Below are 24,504 nucleotides of genomic sequence, written 5' to 3' on the forward strand. Positions count from 1 at the left end.
ACCGTTACAGCAGCACGCAAATGGATTAACAAAAAAAAAAATATATAAATATATATATATATTTCATCCCCTCTTCGCTCCATCAAGCGACGCTCTGTGTTTCCCGGGGAGCAGACGGCCGAGGATGAGCCTTTTCTCTCCACTGGAGGAGGCTTCGCTGCTGCTGCCGTGTGGGGGAGTGGGTTACATCCTGTGGCGTTTCCTGTGTTTGTAAACTAGACGCTGCTGAAAAAACGTCGGAGGCGTGAGGCTAAAAGGTAGATACACACACGTCTCCTCGGCTCTTCCCTCGATGCTCTGTGAGTTTGAAATGTGCATTCGCTTCCCCGTCATTTCGAGAGTGTTGTGTATGTGCGGATGGTGCTCAGAATGGCAGCGTAGGGTTTTTCACCGAATGTTGCAGCGTCTACGTTAGCCACGGCTAGCTGGCTAACAAACGCTAGCTCAAGCGTCGCGACGGGAGGGGGAGGCTCTCGCAGCGACGGCCATCACGAATGTCTTTATCGCTCAATCTCGTCTTGAGCCAGTTGAGGCTGTGTCTTCAAAGTGGTATCGTGGCGAAAATATTTAATCGATGGAGCCCGTGAGATATACGCGGATGTGAAACCACCGTACCGTGGCGATAACCAGGTGGGCGTTGGAGGGGGCTCTTTTGCTAGAGATGTAGTGTTCGTGGGCGCCAGCGAGCATTTAGCTTTTGGCTAGCTAAAGTTAGCTAGCTTGTTCAACATCAGCAGACTTAAGGACAGGGTGGGTGGTGGTGCGAAGGCCAGTTCAACCAATACTGGGTAAAATACATAACTCCATAGTGTTATTGATATTAATCTACTCGACGAAAGCCAATTGAACAACTATGCTCGTCTTTCTTTGAATTAGCGTTAGCAATTGTTAGCTCGCAGTCTATTTTTCTTAGCAACGTTAGCTCGCTAACCACTGGTCAAAGCACTGTAACGCTTAAATGCACATATGCCTATCGTAAACTTTTATTATGTGGCACAGGCCCCACAGTTAACTTGTGCCACAGTTGGACTGCAGAGCAGACACGGGTAAAATGTACTTTGAAGTAGGAAAAGTGGTCATGAGTTCGAGCCAAGTGTCTTCGAAGAACGTTACGTTAATGGCCTACTCGTAGCGGGCTAGTTAACGAACCCCATGTCAGAAGAAAAGCGTAGGACCAGGTTAGCGTGGGGTTCAGACCGCGTAGGTTGTACTGGCCCATTGTGAAGGCTTCCACAGTCAATGTTAGATACTCGTACCTTATACGTGGTAGAAAGCGTGTGGTAGAGGTTGGACGACTTCTTCCGACCGTGTTTTATTATTTTGAATTGAATTCGTAAATAAGCCCCTAAACATAACGTGCGAATTGTATACTCTGCAAACCAATAGAGACGTTTATTTTATTTCAATATATTGCTGGTGTGATTACAATATGTTTGAGTGATGCAGAGAACAGTCATTTGTACCAAGTGTCTGGGGTTTTCTTATGTCTTTTAGGCAACTCTTATAAAATATCTAAACTTTTGAATGGTTAAGTGTTATTCTTGCCAAAGGCAACACTCAAATTGGGAACATTAGCAAACCTATTATTGATTTGTCATTGCAATCATTTTAAAGGATTGAGTTAAATATTGTTACAAGTGGTTCTGCGCATTTTGTTGTCTGATCTAAGATTCTTTGGCTGGTTTGTGACTTGTGATGACTTGTATTTGTTATCACATTTTTTCTCTGGACCAAAAATTCACGAACACCCAATAACATAAGCCTGTGTCTTCAGCGGAAAATGCTGCGGTCAGCTTTCAATCTCGAAATGACTACAATAGTCACAGGTATTTATCAGCTGTAGCTCCAATTGGCAATGATGACACTTAAGTAGACATGCTAGTTCCTGTGTCTTTTAGTTTGACACTGACCAAAGAAATTTATTTAAAGCAACCAACATAACAAAGTCACTGGCAGTCACTGGCCTCTATGCTGCTTTCTCAGCTCTCTAACTCTGTTTTCATGCGTGTTGTTGATGTTGAAAATTACAAAAAAATTGCCTTCTATCGATGGAAAGGGGCTATTTGCTGAAATTTAGATAATGGTTACATATTTGTTACCTTTGTTGTGGAAGGGGGTAGGATACCGAAAGGGAGAATAAAACTAAACAAAAAGCATATCACAAAAGCAGTATAAAGTATCATCAAAATACTGGCAGTTCGTAAACCACATCAGTTTGTATCTGTCTCGTGACAAGGTTACGCGGATAGTGAAGAATATTCATGCCTATTATGTTTCCGATGTTTAAATGTCATTGTGAAAAATCCCCATCCTAACTTTAGTTAATGAAGTGTATAATGATAGAGACAGCAAGTGATGCTGTTGTGATTTAATGTTTGTCTGTTTCATCCACATCCTCCTCCTTCCTCAGTTTTAATGCTAGATGAGTGAGGTGGGTGTGGCTTCCCACCAGCCCGACCATCCTGACTGACGGATCTCTGGATGACCTTGTCCCTACCCCTGTCCCTGCGCTCACATACACCACAGCAATGTCACATCTGCCCAGCAGCTCAGTCCGTGACCATATGAAATGGGTTCGTTTTGAAAACACCAAAGTGGTTTCCAATAACTTTATCTGCAGTCTTGTGTCACTCAGGATGTTGTCGATGATTACTAGCTTGTTAAGTGCCACATAACTGGCAGTTTTGTTGTAAATTCAATTGCAGACTCTTTTTTTACATGTTCGGTACAGTTGGTAACGTATTCTTCTATTTTTGTTGTTTTTCTCGTAGGCCGGGCTGCTTGGCTGTGAAGCTGTCCTCTCCAGTATGGCCCTGATGCAGGCCAGCTCCATGGCTGCTCCGCCCAAAAAAATGATGGCTCCACTTGGCCATGTACCACAACAGAGAGAGGGACATGACCGTGGTCCCCAGAGCCACATGATCCTCCCCTCTGGAATGAGCTGTCCACCCCTGGTCAGCACCCATTTTTTAAATGCAGAGTAAAAAGAGGGTGGTTATATTCTATGCATTTGATCTTGTGAAGGGTGTAAACACATGAAAATTAAAATGTCTTTGTTGAAAAACTTCACCTCTGAATTCATCTCAAGTTTTAGCAGATAAATTGAATGGGATATATATATATATATATATATATATATATATATATATATATATATATATATATACATATATAACTACCTCACTATATGGCTTACTGCAGGGTTGCATGTCATTTAAAAATAGTTACAGTTTTAGGGGCATCACATAGCTCATTGTCCTTTTTCCTGAGAACAGCTTTCTTGTTAATTATTAACAAATCCCTGCCCCAACCAGCACAATATATGGCTGATTATTTTAAATCATGTGTTGATTGTATAAATCTATAAACTTACACTATTCAAAACTTGTTTCTTCAGCTCAAAGTGGCAAAAATGCAGCCGAAAGTGGTTAATCTAATTTGAGTCATGTTCAGATTCAAATTTTTTGTTTATAAATGTAATGAGAAAATAATGGACTTTTTCTGACCCTGTAGCTTATCCGGAAGGAAGGTGAATACCAAGCTCCCCGCCTGCTGGATGAGAAGGAGATGAGAGCCAACGAGGACATGCAGCAGAAAAAAAAGAACCGGAAATCAGTGACGCCCTGTAAAGTGAGAGAACAAGAAGGAAGGGGAGGGAAGGTCAGTGGGTGCGCTCGCTAAATGGGGAAGGGTCTCTTCTGTGCATATTTATTTGATCTTATTACGTGAAAATACATCTTTAGCTGCCTGCACACATTTTTGTCAAAGCATTTGACTATTGGAGTGCGCATGGCACTGAGCCTTCATGTGTGCTCATTTTGTTTGTGTGGGGGTGGGGGGAGGAGTTCAGGGAAGATGTGGAGGGGGTGGAGGATCTCTGGAGAGGAAAGTGGGGGAGGGGAGCAGAGTGAAGCGGAGCACAATAACTGCAGTTGTGTGCATAGCAGGGGGAGCTGTAACGTGAGGGCATTAGGCCATTGGAAGAATTGGGGGGTATTTCTCAATTTAGACGTGAATTACATTTCGTAAAAAAGCAGAAAAAACTTTGGTGTATCATTATGCCAAAGACAAATTGGGGTGTAGAAATAACAAAACGTCAAAAACAACAAAACAACATTTGATGTAAACTCTAAAGAATGTTGTATGAAACACGGAATATGCACATTTAAAAATAATGTAATTTCAGAAGAATTTTATGTTTTCATCCGATTCTGAGTAGCTGGGTGGGTACGTGTGAGACGTGTACCCTTGTTTTTTGTGGTAAAAAGGTCTGTACATTTATTTATATTAGTGCGTTATCAAGGAGGGGATGAGGAATAAATAATGAACCATTATTCTTTATTGTCCTCAGGGCACAGGTGGAGATGAGAACGGTCCATCATCTAAAGTGCAGAAAAACTTTATTTGTGATCACTGTTATGGAGCATTTAGGAGTGGATACCACCTGAAGAGACATATCCTCATTCATACAGGTATGGGTCGCGCTTAGAATAATTCGCATTCACATTTAAGCCAAAAAGCTTTTATTGCTTGAATACATGTGTCATTTGTTGAAAGTGAGCTTGAGTTTGACTGAATCTGGGAGTGTGCAGCTACTGTAAGGATTTGCAATGGCCTGCTTTAAAAACCTTGTTTTGGTAATAGCTTTGCCCCACAGCTAATTGGTGGTATCTGTGGGGACTTTGACTAAAACTGGTGCTCTTCGGTTTAGGGGAGAAGCCGTATGCTTGTGCCATATGTGACATGAGGTTTATTCAGCGTTACCACCTGGAGAGACACAGCCTCATTCATACGGGTATGCGTCCTTTAACCGTACCCATACAACATAAATCTGACTACCTCTGTAGTCATGGAAAAATGCTCAGGTTTCATTTTGTCTGTGGACAGTAATTTCCAACAAAGCCCACCCCCAAAATCTATTCAGACCATAAAGCACAGTATTTGTTTTACAAATGTTGGTCCCTCAACATCAAACATTTTATTTCCTACAACGAATCAACACGGTACGGTCCAATAGTCCAGAGTCCACTATTAAAAACTCTATCCTTTTCTCAAAAATATCTAAACATATAGTTCTGTTGAGTTGTGGTATCTTTAGAGGGATATATTTGTTGTGGTTTTTTGTTGTAGTTGTAATCTCTTGCTTATTGCAACATTTTGATTTGTCTTCAATAACAACTCTCTTCTTCCTCTGCTGTGATATATTGATATCGCTTGACACATATTTGACCTTTTTTTTTTACTTCTTTAGTTGATAAGTGAAGTAGGAGGTTGTTCATTATTTGGATTTGCATTGTTGATGCAAATGCTGTTGTGCTTTGCAAAGATATGAGCTGATACACTTTTCCATATGCTGTGCTCACTTTAAAGCGTAACGTCACTCAGGCTTATAATCTAGCATGTTCTTCCATCCAGCAGTTGTTGCATGCCCCATATACACTGTGTGCAGTACAACACTTCAGAATGCTGTATCACAGATAGAGATGAAGTGGTATATGAGGATTTTGTATCATGTTCATAGTGACCAAAAATCTAGATTATCAGTATAATCACAGCACTTTTAAGATGTGCTGTAAAAGATCAAAAGTTACTGATACACATACTGTAGTTATTTCACCAAGTCCTATATTGACATATACATTACCAATCAAATCGATAGTATTTTCATTATTTATTGAAGCTCAACAACTTGTTGCGTTAAGTCGTTGGCATCAACCCCAAATGTCAGTCTGAACATAACAACAAACCCACGTTGCATGATACACAAGCGCCTCTGTGTGTGGGAGACTTGTGCACTGTGGTCGTTGCTATATAGTTTTCTACATTAGCTTTACACTCTGGTAATCAACCTGAGGTTATAATGATAATTTAAATTTCACACAGTAATGCTAACAGTCAGGAATTTTATGTGGTTAAATGAAAAGCCAGAAACCGTTTCTTCCCTAATCATGGCGGCTTGTAGTCACAAGTCAAGGAAAACCATATCTGCGCCGCCCCCCCCCCCCCCCCCCCCCCCATTGTTCAACCAAACTGGCTCTTATTTGGGACGATTTGACATGAGAGAGTCTTTTCAGCAGGCAGTCCCTGTCTAAAGTTCAGGAGCAGGTTGAAGCATCATATCGGTGGCTATATTAGTTTGTCAACATTATGGGTTTCTCGGCTGAATGACTAAAATAATTTCACAATGAGTGAATTTCTTTTATCTAAATTATTAATTTGTATCAGCACAGTATTCCTTCAAGACAAGTGAGAAAGACACATAATAAAAGACAATAGACATAAGGAAGACTTTTTGATCGTGGACTTAAAATTGGACTTTAACTTGTGGACCCCAAAGTATTTATGTCAAAGGCTCAAAGCATAGGCCACAAAATGCAAGATTTATTAATTTAGTTATGTATTAACCATCACTTTTGAATGTAATTATTACTTTGTCAGTGAAATAACTGCATGGACATCAAAGGACTGTTCTTAATTGTTTATATAAAATGAAAAGTGAGGAGTATATTGAAAAACATTTTATGTATAGTGTCAGTATTTGCGTTGCACCCTTTCACACAAAATTCTTTGTTTTTCATTGTTTAAAGAAGTGTGCACTGTGGGTAAGTCAACTTCCAACCTCGTTTTTCCAAGTCAGTGACTACTCGCCCAGTATTCTTAAAGAGAAATGCAAATCTACCCAACTCAGTTGGCATATGTATGTAAATATACCATATTATTTCAAATATACTATATATTATTCCTATATCTCAATAGTTCTTCGTGGCAACACTGCATCTGTTTCTGTTTTCCAGATAATAAATTATGTTTTTTTGTCACATTTTCACTTATTTGATAGACTGAATAGCTAATAATTCTATGCTCTGTGTGTGTGTAGGGGTGAAGCCGTACGCTTGTTCCATGTGTGACATGAGGTTTTTCCAGCGTTACCACCTGGAGAGACACAGACTCACTCATACGGGTATGCGTCCATTAACCGTACCCAGTTCAAGTTAAGAAACTTAATTTATTTACCTAGTCTTGTCTAGATCACTATTTCTTCCTAAGAAGAGGCTGCATTTAAAGTCACCTTTTCCTAAGCAAAAGTTTTATACAGATTTATTTAATCACATTCCTGTATCTTTATATTTGGAAATCCAGACAAAATAGATGTAGAATCATTGGCCATTTTACCATACAAGTTTAATTAATACCTTTTCTTGTGGACCCCTCAAAGTGTATTATCCATCTTGTACCATTGCTGTAAATCACTATTTTTTATTTTCTTGGTTAATAGTTGCTGCTGCTGCTGCGTTCGCAGAGCTGAAGAGTTCAGACAGCTTATTTATTCATTTTTATTATTGTGGTTGAGGAGCTTTGAGTACTTTTGAAGGAAGCAGCATGGTTTCACAGCCAAAGGATAGGAGATGGGGTTGAGTGGTCAAAATGAGGCGACAAAATCTTATCTAAATACTGTTGTTTGAAGGATCCAATTCTTCAGGAAAAAAAGCTCACTCTGGATTTTGAAAAATAATTATATTTTTACAAAATACCTAATAATTTAAAATAAATGTTTAATGGTGGGCAACGGTTTTGTTGTTACTCCTGCAGTGACCAGTTATGTTGCAGTAGCGGTTTAACTGAGGCCATGGTATATTATGGGAATAGTCCTTTGATGTCCACACTTATTTTACATGCAAGCTATTGGCTGCACAACTCTTGTTTCTAAACTGTAATTGTCTGGCTTTTTAAAAATTAAGATTTATATTTTATTCATTGTGCAATTGCTTAAAGCAGGTGCTTCTGCTGTTAATGGCGGAGATCAGATTGGTAGCTTTTGATAGTCTTACTAGTTGACTACTAGAAAACACTTGTAACATTTGAAAGAATCATATGCCACCATAAGTCAAATTGATGTGCACCATATAGACGTTAAGCTGATGTTGAGTGGTGGAAAAGTTTGCTAATGTTCTGCTTCAGCTTCCCAGTATGATCACCGTCTTAGTCTTTTTTTGCTATCTCGATGCTGACTCCTTTTTAAACACGCTTGGCTCATATATTGTGTTGCTGTTCTGTTTCATGATGTATTGTGGATAATTTGAAATCGAATGCTCCCCATAACAGAAGACACGTTAACCAATTGGAGTCAAAACAAATTGCTCCTTTGCATGAAGCTTGATTTATAATGTTTGCAAGGTCCGAGTCGTGTATCTTCTCTGACTGATGTGTGCCTTTGACGCAAAAGGATCGTCATAGCTAATCTGCCGATACTTTGTGTATGTAGGGGTGAAGCCCTACGCTTGCTCCATGTGTGACATGAGGTTCTTCCAACGTTACCATCTGGCAAGACACAGCCTCACTCATACTGGTATGCGTCTGCTTATTTGAGTTCATTAGATTGTGCTGTTTTAAAAGTAACATTTCAAAACAGTTTTATTTTTATATTGCCAAATCACAACATATATTATCAGAAAGCACTTGATAGAGTGAGAATTTTTTAACAGCAGTAAAAACAGAAATTTAGGCTGGCTACCCGCTAACATTCACATATTCATAAACATAAAAATGTATCCAGACATGTTTTGGTTGTAAGAAAAAACAACTTTTTAAAGATCCTCATGTAAATACATGCATACATTGTGCAGCACCTAAATACACAACAACCCCTGATGACTTTTCTACTTTGGCTGATGGTTTAATGTAGAAGCAAGATTTATTTGAAAGGAAGAGTTGATGGATAATTTGTTGAAAGTTATTTTTCTGTTTCTTATATTTACATACTTTTTGTGTGTAGGGGTGAAGCCATACGCTTGCTCCATGTGTGACATGAGATTTTTCCAACGCTACCACTTGGCAAGACACAGCCTCACTCACACGGGTATGGGTTTGCCCTTCTTTGTTACCTTAGAGCCCAAATACTCAGTTTTCTGAAGTGTATCTGTCCCTTTGTTATAAATTGATTTGAGTCTAATTTTTAAAATACAGAGAGGCATAGAGCCGATGTAAACACTGAGGCATGCTGAAGATGCCTTTTGGTTTTGACTTTACGCTTTAAGGCAGCATTGTGATCTGTAGTAATACCATTAATACCAATAAACACTTTCAGCCTTTCAATGCATGTCAGCATTATAGAGCCTGCAGACAGATAAGAAAATGTTAGTAATATACATGTAGTGTTGAGTAATGTTAGTGCCACTGTGTTTGGCATGTCTGGATACATGATATAAGTGAGTGTGTCCTGTTCAGTTCATTGTGTTGTTTTTACAAAATACTTTGCTCTGTGTGTGCAGGGGTGAAGCCATATGCTTGCTCCATGTGTGACATGAGATTTTTCCAGAGATACCACCTTGCAAGACACACTCTCACCCACACGGGTATAAGTTTTACTTATCCCTCTCACTTGTTTGTAGGCCTTGCCTACCTGTGAGACTTTAGTAAATTGTAATTTTTGCTACTCAATATTCTTGATTATGTAAGATTAGAGAACTTGTAGCTTTTTCTTTTCTCTATTTGCTAACTGCTTTTTGGGTTGGCACATTTTATGTCTTGTGTATATATAGACAAATTAGTCATGAACAAACATAGACCTTGCAATGACATAACACTGACTCGTGTGTAAAATGACAAATGTTGTGTATATAGTTGATGAGAAGTCTTTTCTAAAGTTTGGTACTGTATGCGTTTAGGGGTGAAGCCATACGCTTGCTCCATGTGTGACATGAGGTTCTTCCAGCGTTACCATTTGGCAAGACACAGCCTCACTCACACGGGTATGCTTGAATTAATTGTTCCCCTTTCAGAATGAAACCTTTGATATAAAACTCCACATGATTGTTGTATTGATAACTCCCTCTATATATGATTCCATAATACGCCATTGTTGGTAAATTGACTTCCCTTTCAAAAATGTTTAATAGATAATATTTTAGGCTTTGTTGGAAATCTGTCCACTGAGAAAGTGACTCTCTGATCAGTTTCGGATTAACACTGTAATGGTACTGCTGCATGTTGAGCATTATATTACATAGATATTAAAAGGAGCATTACACTGAAAAGCATTTTAAGTTAGCAGGTCACTGAATAATACACAAGGTTGTCTGTATAGCAACCTGTAAACCCTGTTTTTTCTGAATTATGATTTACCATTACTCTTGGTTCGGCTGGTTCTTGAAATCTTCAGTGTAATGCAACTTTGTAACACAGCATGCAAACCTGAAATCCTATCATTATGGCTTGAACTTCGTCAGTGTGTTGAAGTACATCTAACTTTCTTGTGCTCTGTTTAGGGGTGAAGCCATATGCTTGTACCATGTGTGACATGAGGTTTATACAACGGTACCAGCTGGAAAGACACAGTCTCACTCACACAGGTACGTATTATCTGAACGCTCTTTCTCCTGTACTTCGGTCCAGCATGTGCCCACATTAATGTTTACATGGCTGCTTCAAACTCGAGTTTGTATTGCTTTCTGTCACGGTACTGACGATGTTTCATGTCACATTTACAAGGAGCTTCATATGCATGTGTATAAGACTTTGACTATGAAATGACATGATGACCATAAAGAAAAAAGTTTCTTCACTTTGGTCTGTAGTTTTATTAAGATATAGTGCTTATAATTGATAATTGTTCAGGTTTTAGTTTTCTGCAAGCATTAATACATTTACATTACGGACATGTTTACTTTGTCTTTGAATCTGCTGCAAGTTTCTGCCTTGACACAATAAAGCATTGCCTAATTCATCATTTTAAATTCTAACTATTGCCTACATGATTAATAAACAATCTCAAATGAACAAAAAGTATAAATGAAAAGAGGAACAGCTAAAAGACGTCAAAGTATCTGTGACCTGCAGTTTAAAACGTAATTGCACATTAAGATCTTTTTCTTATTTTTATACTTGATACTTGACTAAAAGGATAATTTGAATACCCTTATGGCTGAGGTCAATTGGAGTCATCCATTCCCCATCTTAAATTACACGTTCACATTATTAATGCAAATTAAAGTTGTGTGAGCGAAGATCCACTTTGTCCAACTGGGTCAAGAAAGGTGATCACTGTGGAGCAGCTGTAGATGTGTCCCAGCCTGCAGCTCACCTGTGTGGGGTAAAACACTGCAGGGTTTCAGCTGATGTTTATGGGACTTATGTTTTATATTTAGGCCAAACATCTCATAAGGTTGAGTCATTGTGTCATTTCACATTCAAAGTAATGATGAAGAAATAACACATAATCCTCTTTTATGAATAGTTTTATTTTACCTATTATATTTGAGATTTGTGTAATGACAATATGAGAGTATAATATTTTTAGATTTGAAGTGAGAGCAAAGTTGTTGGCTATCTTCTGTATGATGATTTCTGAGTATTGTCTAACTATAAATCGATTCAAATCAGAGTTGCTCTGCCAACCAATTACTGATATTAAAGGGGACCCATTATGCTTTTTTCTTATTTTATCTTATCTTGTGTTACAATATCCATATTAAACATGGGTCAGCTTTAAGTCATTATTTCTTATATGGTAATCCAGCAGTTCTCAAACAGGGGAATATCCACACTTTAATAATGTTCTGTGACAGAATAACATTCTACCTGCAACATTAGCATTGTATTTTCCATTGATCACTTATTTCTGTGCTATATTGCATTTCCCACAGAAACAACTATTAATGGTAATATACAGAAAAATGATTTCATGCACATTGTGACTGAAAGACAGAACTCTGGTACGCTGATATAGTTCCTGTTTACAAATATAGAGCTTGAAATAGGCATAATGTGTCCCTTTTAATCTGTTGTTCATAGTTGTTTACAAACTGCCTAAAATTGTCTAACCTCTGTGATCAGCGTGACCAAACCTTCTGTGAAAAATCTGTAGTGGAAATTACATGAACACAAGCACCTATTGGTGTCATTCAAAAAGATGACATGCTTGTTGGAAATTTGTCCATTAGGGACCTCGATTTTGCCTCAATTGATTGTCTAGTCATTTGGTTTTTAGATTTGAAAAAAAGCTCATGTTGCGGACTACACAATTTTATTTTTTCCGAATCTGAACTTTCGTCTTCTATCTTCAGCAGTAATGGTTTTCTTCAATCAGATGTAAAAATTAATTTCCAATTTGAATAGCATGTTTCTGAAGCATGCTGGATTTTCCAGTGTAAACAAAGCGCTGACGAGTGAAACCAAACTTTACTAAGCACTTAGTAAAGTTTAGCATCGATCATTTTTGGCAGTTGAATCTCTAAATGCTAAAGTTGGTACTTTGTGTGCATAGGGGTGAAGCCGTACGCTTGCACCATGTGTGACAAGAGGTTTTTTCAGCGCTACCACCTGGCGAGACACAGCCTCACTCATATGGGTATGCGTTTGCTAATCTTAAACCAGTCACAAAATTAGGATGCTTCAACATCTGAATGCTCGTTTCTAACGTTAAATATCTTTAATCATACACAGATTATGATGGATCAGATATACTTTAATTGTTAAAGGCCACTAGATGACATCATCTCATGTATTGTGTAAATGGATTTTAGATTTCTGGGAATTTTGTAATTTATAACTTGTCATGTTATATTGTACTCTTGTAAGTAAATTTAGGGTTTAACATTGGTTATTAACCACAGATATCAATTTAGTGCAGACTGGTATTCTTCAATGATGAAGTACAGATTTGTTTATTTTATTCTATCATTTATTTTCTTAGTGGCAGAGAGACAAAATTAATGTTTCTGATGCTCTGCATTCAGGTGTGAAACCTTATGCTTGCACCATGTGTGACATGAAGTTTTTTCAGCGTTACCACCTGGCGAGACACAGCCTCACTCATACGGGTATGGGTCCGTGCACCGTGCCCATGACATCCAGTGTTAGGAATCAGTGTGCACAGTGAACACTTCAGTTTTATAACTGTTATGTTTAGGGCAAATATTAAGATGTAGTAAGTTTTAATATAGTAGTTTCAGAGTCTGTATCATCATGTGAGAAAAGAAGCATAACTGTCAATCATTATTTTGTTCTTCTAATGTTTGTTGGTAACTACAACACAACAAGGATAGAGGATTGTTTTGAAAGTGTTCAGTTTTTTGCATGAATTGGCAATTGTGTGGTTAATAACCAATAGCATATTTATTAATTTCTAAATTTAAACAAATGGAAAGTGAGGCCAAGTAATATAATATTGCTACTTTACATTTAGGTGTGAAACCTTATGCTTGCACCATGTGTGACAAGAGGTTTTTTCAGCGCTACCACCTGGCGAGACACAGCCTCATTCATTTGGGTATGCGTCCGCCCACCTTACCCATGTCACTGAAATCAGACTGTCTTTACATTATGCCAGATACAAAGTCAGGCATTTAAAGCAATTGTCAATTATCTTCTGAACATACCAGTAGAACCATTTCTTGGTCAAGCCTCACTAACATGAAGCAAAAGCAACCATTAAGTCCTAGTGTGTAAAGACAGGACTGCAGCATCATCAGCTCATGTGATGTGTTTATTTGTGGATGTGAGAATTGGAAGTATTCTTTATTGGATTTGGAGGGGGAAAAACAATGAGCAATAATTTCCCAGAGACATTTTCATAGAACTAAAAAGTGGTTAACAACCCATCAATTCTTTATAGTTGCTAGCTGTGTATTTCTTATTGATGGATTGTGAACACAAAAGAAGTTTCAAGTCTGAAAATAATACCCTAATGCTCTGCGTTTAGGTGTGAAACCTTTTGCTTGTACCATGTGTGACATGAGGTTTGTTCAGCGTTACCACCTGGCGAGACACAGCCTCACTCATACGGGTATGCATCAGTGCATTTGCCCTCCTCACATTTTTTAGATCATTATTACTTAGTCTTTATTGTGCCAATATCAGCAGCTCAACCAGTTTCAAAGTAGAAGTTTGATATAAGAGAGCGTACATTAAGTATTTTTGTGTAAACATTTCAAGATCCAAGAATTTCCTTTTGTGAAGGAAATTTCTGTTAAAATTAGAATAATGTAGTTAGAATTAATACATTCCCACTTGGACAATTGGCACCTTCCAAAAATAATTAATTGAAAAGCCTAAAAACCAGCAGCACAAACACATTTGGCTTCATCCTTTGCTTTTAAATTCAACTCCATGTTTAGTTATCACAATTCATAGAAAATAGCTTTTCAAAAAAATATTCCGCAACCCTCTTAATAGGCTCATTCATTCTTGGTAAAGATAAATCAAACATGAAACATGTGCTGGAGTTAAGTTGCTCAGTGGTAGGTAATTTCAAAGACCCAAATACATGGTCATTGATTTACATGATTTAAATTCTACCTGAGTCAATAAGCTGTTTAAACGCGGTACGTTAAAAGTATTGAATGATTGTTATTGGAACTCTAATGATAGTCAATCAATTGTATTTCTTATATAGTTTAAAAAATGACTTTTGTAGCTGTTTTGGTCAAATTAAGTGTTGCAGAATGGAAGCATTTGAAATATCTTCATGTTTTGGCAATAATTGGCACATATGTGGTTAATAACCAATAGAGCAGGTATTTATGGTAAAGAATGCAAAGTGAGGTAAAGTAATATAATATTGCTACTTTGCGTTTAGGTGTGAAACCTTACGCTTGCACCATGTGTGACAAGAGGTTTTTTCAGCGCTACCACCTGGCGAGACACAGCCTCACTCATTTGGGTATGCGCCCGCCCACCCTACCCATGTCACTGAAATCAGTCTTTACATTATGCCAGATACAAGTTTAACTGTCTGAGGCTATTATTAATAATCTGTAAAAATAAATGTTACTTTTGTCTTGATCAATAGTATCACACAACATATACGTAAATTAAACATTGAAGTAAAACCTTTACATGTAAAATGAATACAGGACTGTGACATCATCAGCTCATGTGATGTGTTTAGTAGTGGATTACTAATTTGATCAACTCAGTTTGATGCCTTTTTAAATTGGATTTGGAGAAAAAAATATTAAGTCAATATGCTTACTTTTAGGAAAATTTCTCAAGTGGTTAACAACCCATCAATTGTAATTAGATGTTTCAAGTACATAACTGATTGATGGATTGTGAAACAGAAACTAAAGTCCTGAAAATAATGTATTGATGCTCTACATTCAGGTGTGAAACCTTTTGCTTGTCCCATGTGTGACATGAGATTTGTTCAGCGCTACCACCTGGCGAGACACAGCCTCACTCATACGGGTATGGGTCCGTGCACCGACCCTTCTCACATGATACAGATCAACAGTTACCTTTAAATTGTGCTAACATGAGGGATACGCTTCTGTGGCTAGGAATACGTTTTTGTATTTTGTTGGGTGTGCAGGTTAGTTGCTATTACCTAATATATTATTGTTATAGTTGTTCTCTAGAATTGCAGACAGTGTGAATCTATTGTGTGTTACACACCCATGGGTTTGCTCAAAGTCATTCTCATGTAGGTGAGGATCCAAAAGTCAATATTCCGGTTTTAAATTTCAGTTAATTCGTTTGGTTAGATGTTGTTTATTGTTGATCAAGCCTTGTGTTGATCAGATGTTTTGAAACACTAAAATGTGAAGAAAGCAAAGATACAGTTGCGATTTTGTTTGGTTTTAATGTTTTTTTATTCGACTCCAGTTCTGCTTTGGAACACTGGTCCTTACCCTGCCCAGGCTGCAATTCTTATAGTAATAATAATAAAGAAAGTGTATTTCAATATTTTGTGTAAACAGAAAAGCACATTTCTTATTAATCCATACTCGAAATTCAATATGCATTAAAAGCACATAAAGTTACTTCTACCCTACTGAAAAGGGCCCATTACTGTATTTCAACAATTTATCAATTGATATTAAAATGATTTCATTATTTTGTGAGGTTTTTTTATCTTTCTACTCCATCTTAAAAGTAACGGCTTTAGAAAAGTAAATCTCCAGAGACAATTTGTAAAATTTAGATGTAATGGATGAGAGAACGCTGAAATGGTATAGTAGGTTTTTGCTGTTTTAAATGATTATTTAGACCAAACACAAAGCACATATAACAAGTCCATTTTCTTTTGTTTTAAATCCTGACATGTTACATTTCATATTTTGTTTAGAAAATTTAGGTCAGCTGTATTTTTAGTTGCATGTTTGAACATTTCAACATAGGTAAATGCACATTAAATACTTACAATTAAAAGAGTTATTAGCAGTGTTTTAGTGCTACCTTTTAACTTTATAGCTGTATATATTGCACATGTGGCTGGTAGGGCTAATATATTGCTCTGTGTGTGTAGGGGTGAAGCCGTATGCTTGTTCCATGTGTGACATGAGGTTTATTCAGCGTAACCACCTGGAGAGACACAGCCTCACTCATACGGGTATGCGTTCCTTCACCGTACCCTCATTTTACTGAAAAAAGCTCTGGCGCTTGCAACAGAACGGGGTCACAACAAACTCGAGTTTGGGTCGTCAAGTCATTTGATGGGATGTTGAACCAGCCTCAAAATACTTGCCCCAGTTTTAAGGGGCTTCTATGTTATGTACATCTAAGCCATGAAAACAAGAAATTCCACTCTTATCTACACATAATGAGTTGATGACGAGGCCTTGTAAAATATCCATTTGCTGAAACTACACGTAAAATGTACTGTTAGGATAGTGTTGTTCCAACTGTGTTGGAAAATGTGTTCTGCAAAGTCAGCTTAGAAAGTTGCACCTTTGTGTTGGTACAAGACGCTAAAATTGATGCATTGACTGTATGTGTGTGTGCTCTTGTAGGAGAGAAGCCATTTGCTTGTGACATGTGCGATATGAGGTTTATCCAGCGCTACCACCTTGAGAGACACAAGCGTGTCCACAGTGGGGAGAAGCCTTACCAGTGTGAACGGTGCCAGCAGGTATGTATGAATGTAATGACAAAGTCAATTGACCCTAATCAAACGTTTCCGGTATTCTGAATTGTTACCGGAAATTGCAACATGAAGATTAGTTTTGTCTTTATTGTTTATTTCTCTTAATGCTATTTATACAAATGAACTCCCAAATTAACTTGAAGTGTCCAATTTGTGTTTCAAGAACTTTTCTCGGACAGACCGGCTTTTGCGGCATCGGCGGTTATGCCAGGGTCGCAACGTAGCCAAAGTAGAGAACCAGCCGTGCTGCGAACCACGTCCATATGCCCAAGAACCCCCACCCGCACCCCCAACCTGGAGTCCTCTGCATCCCCCTCCAGGCCGGCTGGCGGTCTGACATTCCACGTTCCCTACATCCACCACACGGCTATAGAAGGGACAAGCCACAGGGTTCTTTTTCTCAGCTCTGTGCTTAGTGGGGCCACACTAGAGCACAGACTGATCTTGCAGCTCCAGTCTTGGGATTACTAATGACAGAGGGACATTTTGTGTTATTGTTTTGTTGACTTTTTACTGTGTTTTCCTTTTTTTCCTCCCTGTTTTTTTAAAGACTAGACTTTTCTGTGATGAACAGTGGTCCTGTTTTGTACTTAATCTAATTCATTTTTGCAAAAAGAAAAAAAAGGTTTATTATTGTTAAAAAATACATGCATTCGGTGGTACTCTGGAAGGGCAGTGGGGATTGTTTTTCCTGACGTCTCGGCAACAAATGGGATGAAGTGGTGAGAAAAAAGTATTAGGGCTTCTTTCTAAGATTCCTTATGTGGCCCATTTTGATGCAGAAGAATTGTCACTCAGGTAAAAATACATTTAACGGATCCCCCCCTTTGTGAAACAAGGAAACCATTGTGTTCACATCTCACAGACCAGATCTTTTATTACTCTGCAGGTAACAAAGTTACGCATAAGACATTTCACTAAAAGCAGCGTCTGTTCTTAATGAAGATTACCTTGACTTCACCTTCCCAGGAGGAACAGTCTTAATGATTTACTCGTGTAAATAATTGAAAATATTAATTATTATTTCACCATGGGGCTTGAGTGATAATTTTTTTTTTTTATGCACAAAATGGGCCAAAGGAAACTTGAAATTAGATTTTGTGTCAAACACGGTCGGTTCCCACTATTTCAGCGAAATCTTGAACACAACAGTGTTAATGTACAAACTAAAAGAAATATCAGACAGTGCTTCATAACTGTAAACAAGGACTTCCAAGATGTGGATGATGAGAGGGCAACCTGCACGTTGTGTTCTGTGTATGCTGATGACTCAGGAAATGGCACAAGATGGCAGCCTTAGCGAGTCCTCCTTCAGTTACGCTATTGTACTTACAGCTGTGTATATTTTCAGTGTATACAGAGATCTCCAGTGCTTAATAGAAAACTGTCTCTCGGCTGTGTCCATAGATCCTGGTCTAAAATAAGGCAGGTTGGCCACTTGAAGTCCCATTATGTTTGTACAGATACTCACGTTGTGAGATTAGTGGGCGTATACAGAATCGCGTGGCCTTAGTGTGTTCCTGTTTGTTTTCTTTTCATTTGACTTTTTTCTTAACTGTTTATTATTGTGGATCAGATGTATTTACTAAGATGGCACAGCCTTTCATCATCATGGTTTGTGTTTTTATTTTTTATCTTGACGCCGTCGTGGTTACAGAATGTTGATGGCTTTAGTGGAGCTACAAAAGACGTGTTCTCCTGTCAAAAGAGGTTGTCTTTATGATGGTAATGAATATTTGGGGTCGTGTTACACAGTGTATAATCCTAAAGGAGCCCTTGGGAGTCGAACAGTCCTTGTGAGGAGTCGGTGACGCTCAATTGTCTCCCACTGCAGTGCTTTGGCCGCTCACAGGCCACCGCAGAATCAACACATTCGCTTGAATCTGCTTCACACTAACAATTGCCTTTTTTATCCAAATACTATGTGGTTGGTGTGTAATACTGGATGTCTGTCATGTCATTGGGTTTAGCCTTAAGTAAGTGCAGATACACAAGTAATCATTGTAGTACTAAATGATATTGTAACAAACAATTTCTTTTCAAGATTGATGAACTTTGTTCGTACTCGTTTGGAGGTAATTGGCAGAGAGACGGTTGATCGGAGCCGCTGTGCTGCCTGTTGAGGAATTTCTCAAACTTGATCCTTCCTGTGATTGGCTAGTTAGTGATAGCAGTGTCTTGATCGAGCTGTTTAACCCAGAGTTCAGTGCTGGGTAGGAGGTTTAGTTTACCAGAAAGGACATGTGCATATTAAGATGTCATAACAGAGCGATGGCAGAAATCCTTTAAGTGAGAATTTTAGGAGACTGCAGTCTGATTTGATTTACACATGGTTGTAATTTAAAGGTTAAGATGAGACTAAGTAGACATGAAATCCCGGGAAACTTTATTTGGTTTTTGATTTATTATAAGAACTGGTGTTTGTGTTTGATTAAAAAAAGATCTGAGTTGAGGACTTTTCCCCAAAAGTATGACAGGAAGTTTTTTTTTAATGATCCGTTGATATCAAGACAAAGTTTTGTGACGTGTAAATGTGCACAAACCGGGGATTTAGTTTGAAGTGAAAGGATAAAGTTTGAGAAATGCATTACATTGCTCTGGAATTACACATTACAATTCTGTGGAAGGGATAAGGCTGGCATGAGCACCTACTGACAAATGGATAAAGGGCAATACAGTATATAGTTGACGTCACTTGTTAATACCTTTTTGTCATTTATTGTTTTTAGTATTATCAATCGCATTGTTAAAGGCAATAGAATCCTTGAGTCTCAAATCATTTGTTTATAAGATTGAGGTTTAATTTTTCAGACGGATCAAATGATTTATTTGAGAATTTCTCATCACATTTTGATGATTGTTTCAAGGACCTTTTTTTATTCTGATGAAAATGTAAACACTGGAGTGAGAGGAAAAAAAGACAAAAAAGAGATGGATATTTTTTCCTTCAGACTGTACTAGATTTTAGGTTTTAGACTAAGCCTATTTCTCCTCAACCTGACAGAAAGTGGACAGAACAATTTGGATCAGTACAGTTGAGAGCCCAGTATGTTCAGTAATTTTGACATTAGACGCAGTAGTTCCACAAGAAAATGTTTTTGTTTTTTTCTTATACAAAGTCCCTGGTATTTGTAGTAAATTATATTGATAATGGTATTAGATGAACAACAGCATAACAGTAGCTATCACAGATTAGTTGTTTTCTTTATTAGTCTTGCATGCAGAGTTATGGTCCTCAGTTAAGATAGGATCTTGATATTGATTATTTTGTGTAGGAAAATGAGTGCATAAGAATAACTTCCTAAAAAAATGTTACAATGATTATTGTAAAATGGGCTAACTAATATGTACCCTTGTGATCCAATTAGTTTCAACTGTATGAAAATCAGAGGAGAGGCTTCTTATTATTATGCTGAAATAAAAGAATTTGTAAAGGAAACATGTGCCCACTTGACTGTTGTTGGAATGGTGTTGTTCTTCATGTAACAGTTGTGTCCCAGTTCTAACCGAGGGTGGTTGTTGTTGTTTACTTTGTGGACACGCCCTCAGCATGTAATGTGAGTATCCCGGCTGCTCACCCCAGTCTGCGCCATGCCGAAGGGTCCCGGGTTCATGCCCAGGAACAGCATCCTCTGCCCAGGTGACTGAATTTTGTATGTGTTGATTCTCAAACAAGTGGTAAAGTTGAGGGATTAAAGACTGATTTACTGCTTAAAATTATGATTCAGCCATCCTGCACCGATCGTTGTGGTACTTGAAAGCCTTTTAAAAACAAGTTCAGTAGCTCTAGAATAGATTTAACTCGCAAGCAGGATCGTTTTTGTTATTCTGGTCACCTGAATTCTGACATATGACACATAAAAAGGTTCTGGCTTTTGTATCACACTTTTTCAAATAATGAACATTTCAGATGGCACAATACATGAATAAGAAAATAGGGAGTTTGCTGAAATACAAGTTTTGCATCATATAAACCGGTGACTAAGTGTTTTTATAGCCCCAAGCGTTGGAACATCCTGGTCTCGATGTATTTTTTTACCTCTTTATCTGACCCAATGAGTCTGCAACTGTGCTGGTCGCCACAACCAAAAACCTTGTGGTTCGTTCAAATGATGCTGTGGAGTCACATTTGAGTTAGACCATAGACCCTAATTGAAGAAGAAGTTGACATACTTAACACCTTGCTACCCACAGGAGAGTTCACCGCTACTGATATAAGCTATATAAGATAAATTCAATGTAAAAATAACTATATATTATTACATAATAGATATCCATATACTGGAAGTTAAAACCAAATGGGGAAAGGATAACAGACGTTAGGTTGTTTCTTGTAGGCTACATTGAGATCTTTCAAGGACAGATTAAACCTGGATTTCATTATAATAACATATTTAGATAAATGTTTTAAAAATATATGGTCAATTAAATAAATGTCATGAATTAAGGGCTTCTTGAAATGAGAGGTATTTAACCACGTGCAGATATCAGTAAATTCCATACACTGAACCTTTAATTTATACTACGAGATTAAGGCTGTAATGACAGCAGTGTTGCTGCAGAGGGCAGCCGCCGCCCTGAGAGCGCAGGAGGACGCAGAAGAAGAAAATGTAGCGCCTGGACGAGGAAGTGTTGTTTTTGATAAACAAAGGCTCGAGATCAGAAGACAAACAGCATCAATACATCATCAAACCTGACGAAGACAAAGTAAATGCTTTGACCGGACGAAGAGGAAGTGGGTTTGTTCGCCTGCAGCTGAACATGTCCACTGACAGCAGCGCGGCGCAGTGTTCGGCTGACCGCGGTTGTAAAGATGGAGACCAGCCGCTGGCTTTGTGTGAAGGGGGATTTAAACCGGTGCCGCGGGTCACCACGGCCCCCTCCTCCTCCTCCTCCCCCCCCTCGTCCACCAGGTTCCTGCAGGTGGAGCTGGAACTGAACACCCACCTCCGGCAGCTGAGCTTCAGCGAGCCGGTCCGGTACATCTACAACCCGCTGGAGTACGCCTGGGACACGCACCGCTGCTACGTGGAGAAGTTCTGTCAGCCCGGGCAGAGGGTGCTGTTCCTGGGAATGAACCCGGGACCCTTCGGCATGGCGCAGACTGGGGTGAGCAACCGGGATACTCACATTACATGCTGAGGGCGTGTCCACAAAGTAAACAACAACAACAACAAGCCTCGGTTAGAACTGGGACACAACTGTTACATGAAGAACAACACCATTCCAACAACAGCTGTGCACTTTTTCCTTTTCCTTTTGCATTTCCTTTTAAACACCTCTTCTTCTTCTTCTTCTTCTTCTTCTTCTTATTATTATCAACTGATGCCGCTATTATCAATTGGCATCATTACATAAATAGCCATCACTAATATTAATTCATTTCTCTCTTCGCTCCCCTCTTTTCCACTCACCTCTCCTCTCTCCCCAATTAATCTCATCTCACCCCAACCGGGCGAGGCAGATGCCCACTTCCCACACAGTCTGGTTCTGTTGGAGGTTTCTCTCCACTGGTCATTGTGGGAACTGTTGAATCAGCTGAAATCCGGTCACTTAAGGATGTGGACCCAGCTTAACTTGGGCTGAGAAACTAAACAATATCAATAATTATCCCAATATAATTATCGATAGCAATACAAATAAATCATATTTTTACTGCATTGTGCAAACACAGTGAAGAGATACATCAGATATGCCCCCTGCCTCCAGTTGAATTACACTAGCCAAGTTTCAACCAGAAGGGGGTGCCCCCTTTCTTATTTACCACAAAGTGTTGATTTCAAACGTTCAGCACTGAAATTTCGAGATCTGGGCCTGAATCAATCAACAACATTAAATATCTCTGTACGTTAGTTTTCTGCTGCAAACAAGTGGTTCAGGGATCAAGCTGCTGTTTAAAGGATATTTTCCCTCTGTCCCCAGGTCCCCTTCGGTGAAGTGAAGACAGTGGTTGAATGGCTGAAGATTGAAGGCGAGGTTGGTCGCCCTCATGACGAGCATCCGAAGCGACGGATCACGGGTCTGGCCTGTACCCAGAGGGAAGTGAGCGGTGCACGTTTCTGGGGCTTATTCAGAAAGCTGTGCGGTGAACCTGGGCTCTTCTTTCGTCACTGCTTTGTGCACAACCTTTGCCCGCTGATTTTCATAAGCGCCAGCGGGAAGAATCTGACTCCCCCTGAGCTTCCTGCCGCTGAGCGGGAGGCCCTCCTCGCCCTGTGTGACATAGCACTGTGCCAGGTGGTGGAGGCGCTGGGTGTCTCCATGGTGATCGGGGTTGGAAGGGTAGCAGAGCAGCGGGCGCGGCGAGCGCTCTCTGCTGCAGGTGTCAATGTGCGGGTCGAGGGCATCATGCATCCGTCCCCTAGGAACCCACTCGCTAATAAAGGCTGGGAGGATGTAGCCAGAACCAAACTGGCAGAACTGGGTTTGTTATCGCTGCTGAACAACACATAAACTATTCAGACCCAAGATCAGGCTCAGTTTGTTTGTCTGTGAGTGATCAAACATATCAGCCTCGCTGACGATGGCAGCTAACAGCTCCACTAAGAGTTCATAGGACACTAATAACTAATGCTGTAAACACATCAGCAAACATCTGTTCATCTTTGGGTGGTTTTATTTATAGAAGCAAGGTTTGATCATGGCACCCGGTTCTTTTCTTTCTACTTTCTACACTGATGTAACTATACGGTGCTTTATATCATTTTTACATATAAGGAAAAACTCAGGGGTCTCTGTTTTATAAGTTTCTGTCAAAAAGCCTTTGATTACATTTGTTAAAACTGTATTTTAAAGAATTGTCCCCATACTTAAAATGAGTATGTGCGTGTGTTCAATATACATGTCCAGATATGTATTAGCCTGACTGGATTCGTTTAGAAAAAGCCTCAGTAACACAACCTCTTAACTACAAAAATACTTATAAACATTGTTTATGTTAAAATACTGCAGATAACTTTTTTGTTGTCATTTATTTTTATAAAATATTGTATTCTTTCTTATACTTTATAAATTCTTTGTTTATGTACATTCCACTAATCCTTGACCCTCTGAATGTCCTGTTAAATTAAATACAGAATAATGAAATACAATTGTTTGTCATGGTTGTTTACCTCTGGTGCTCCATCGATGCAGGCTGATATTTATCAGTTGCTAATATGATCCCATTCAGCAAGTTGATGAATCATGCTAAGTGTTAGCATGCTTAGTGAAAGTTTAAGTGTTGGACATGTGCATTATTTTCAGTCATAGTAGAAAAGCTTTTTTTAACCATGAATGTAATAAAATGATGGCTGACTTAAATGTAGATGCTTCACTCTCAGGGTATAAGTATAGGATATGCTGGATCTGTCTCACCAACAGGGTTCACTGGGACACTTGAATATTAGGAAGATATTTTTAATCTTATGACACCTGTATTTTTCCTGCTGTGACAAGTCGCCCCTCAATCACAGTCCAGACTCTTCTCATCTTGTTTCCCAATAGTGAAACGAGCGTGAGATCAGATGTTGTCAGGTTGTCCCTATCTTCAACCCTCTCTTTAAAACACTCCTAACTTCCACTTTCTGTGCACTTTCTCTGCACCTCTTTACCTCATCTCCAACACATTGACTTTAGAACTTGATTCTTTAAGTTCACCC

The 24,504-nt window shown here is 38.8% G+C and overlaps 2 protein-coding genes across 29 annotated transcripts; both read left to right on the forward strand.

The window, feature by feature from the left end:
- Positions 1-110: 110 nt before the first annotated feature.
- On the forward strand, positions 111-20,303 carry znf740a (zinc finger protein 740a). Of its 28 annotated transcripts, none has more exons than XM_062399487.1 (21): positions 111-257; positions 2,411-2,573; positions 2,772-2,954; positions 3,514-3,660; positions 4,352-4,472; positions 4,712-4,795; positions 6,878-6,991; positions 8,264-8,347; positions 8,774-8,857; positions 9,270-9,353; positions 9,666-9,749; positions 10,266-10,349; positions 12,263-12,346; positions 12,735-12,818; positions 13,184-13,267; positions 13,700-13,783; positions 14,576-14,659; positions 15,103-15,186; positions 16,247-16,330; positions 16,731-16,849; positions 17,028-20,303. In XM_062399487.1, exons 2-21 carry the CDS (start codon positions 2,529-2,531, stop codon positions 17,199-17,201), a joined length of 1,995 nt encoding a protein of 664 aa, XP_062255471.1. In that variant the 5' UTR covers positions 111-257; positions 2,411-2,528; the 3' UTR covers positions 17,202-20,303. The 28 variants fall into 28 exon arrangements, with proteins under 28 accessions (XP_062255471.1, XP_062255494.1, XP_062255499.1 ...); XM_062399510.1 differs by having other exon boundaries at positions 6,878-6,961; XM_062399515.1 differs by having other exon boundaries at positions 3,514-3,630.
- A 1,150-nt stretch (positions 20,304-21,453) lies between these two features.
- Positions 21,454-23,891, forward strand: smug1 (single-strand-selective monofunctional uracil-DNA glycosylase 1). The gene is made up of 2 exons (XM_062399704.1): positions 21,454-21,973; positions 22,787-23,891. The coding sequence occupies exons 1-2, from the start codon at positions 21,626-21,628 to the stop codon at positions 23,315-23,317; spliced, it is 879 nt and encodes a 292-aa protein (XP_062255688.1). The 5' UTR covers positions 21,454-21,625; the 3' UTR covers positions 23,318-23,891.
- The last annotated feature ends 613 nt before the right edge of the window (positions 23,892-24,504 follow it).

This window comes from Platichthys flesus, chromosome 2, assembly GCF_949316205.1.
Source record: "Platichthys flesus chromosome 2, fPlaFle2.1, whole genome shotgun sequence".
In the NCBI taxonomy this organism is placed as follows: domain Eukaryota; kingdom Metazoa; phylum Chordata; class Actinopteri; order Pleuronectiformes; family Pleuronectidae; genus Platichthys; species Platichthys flesus.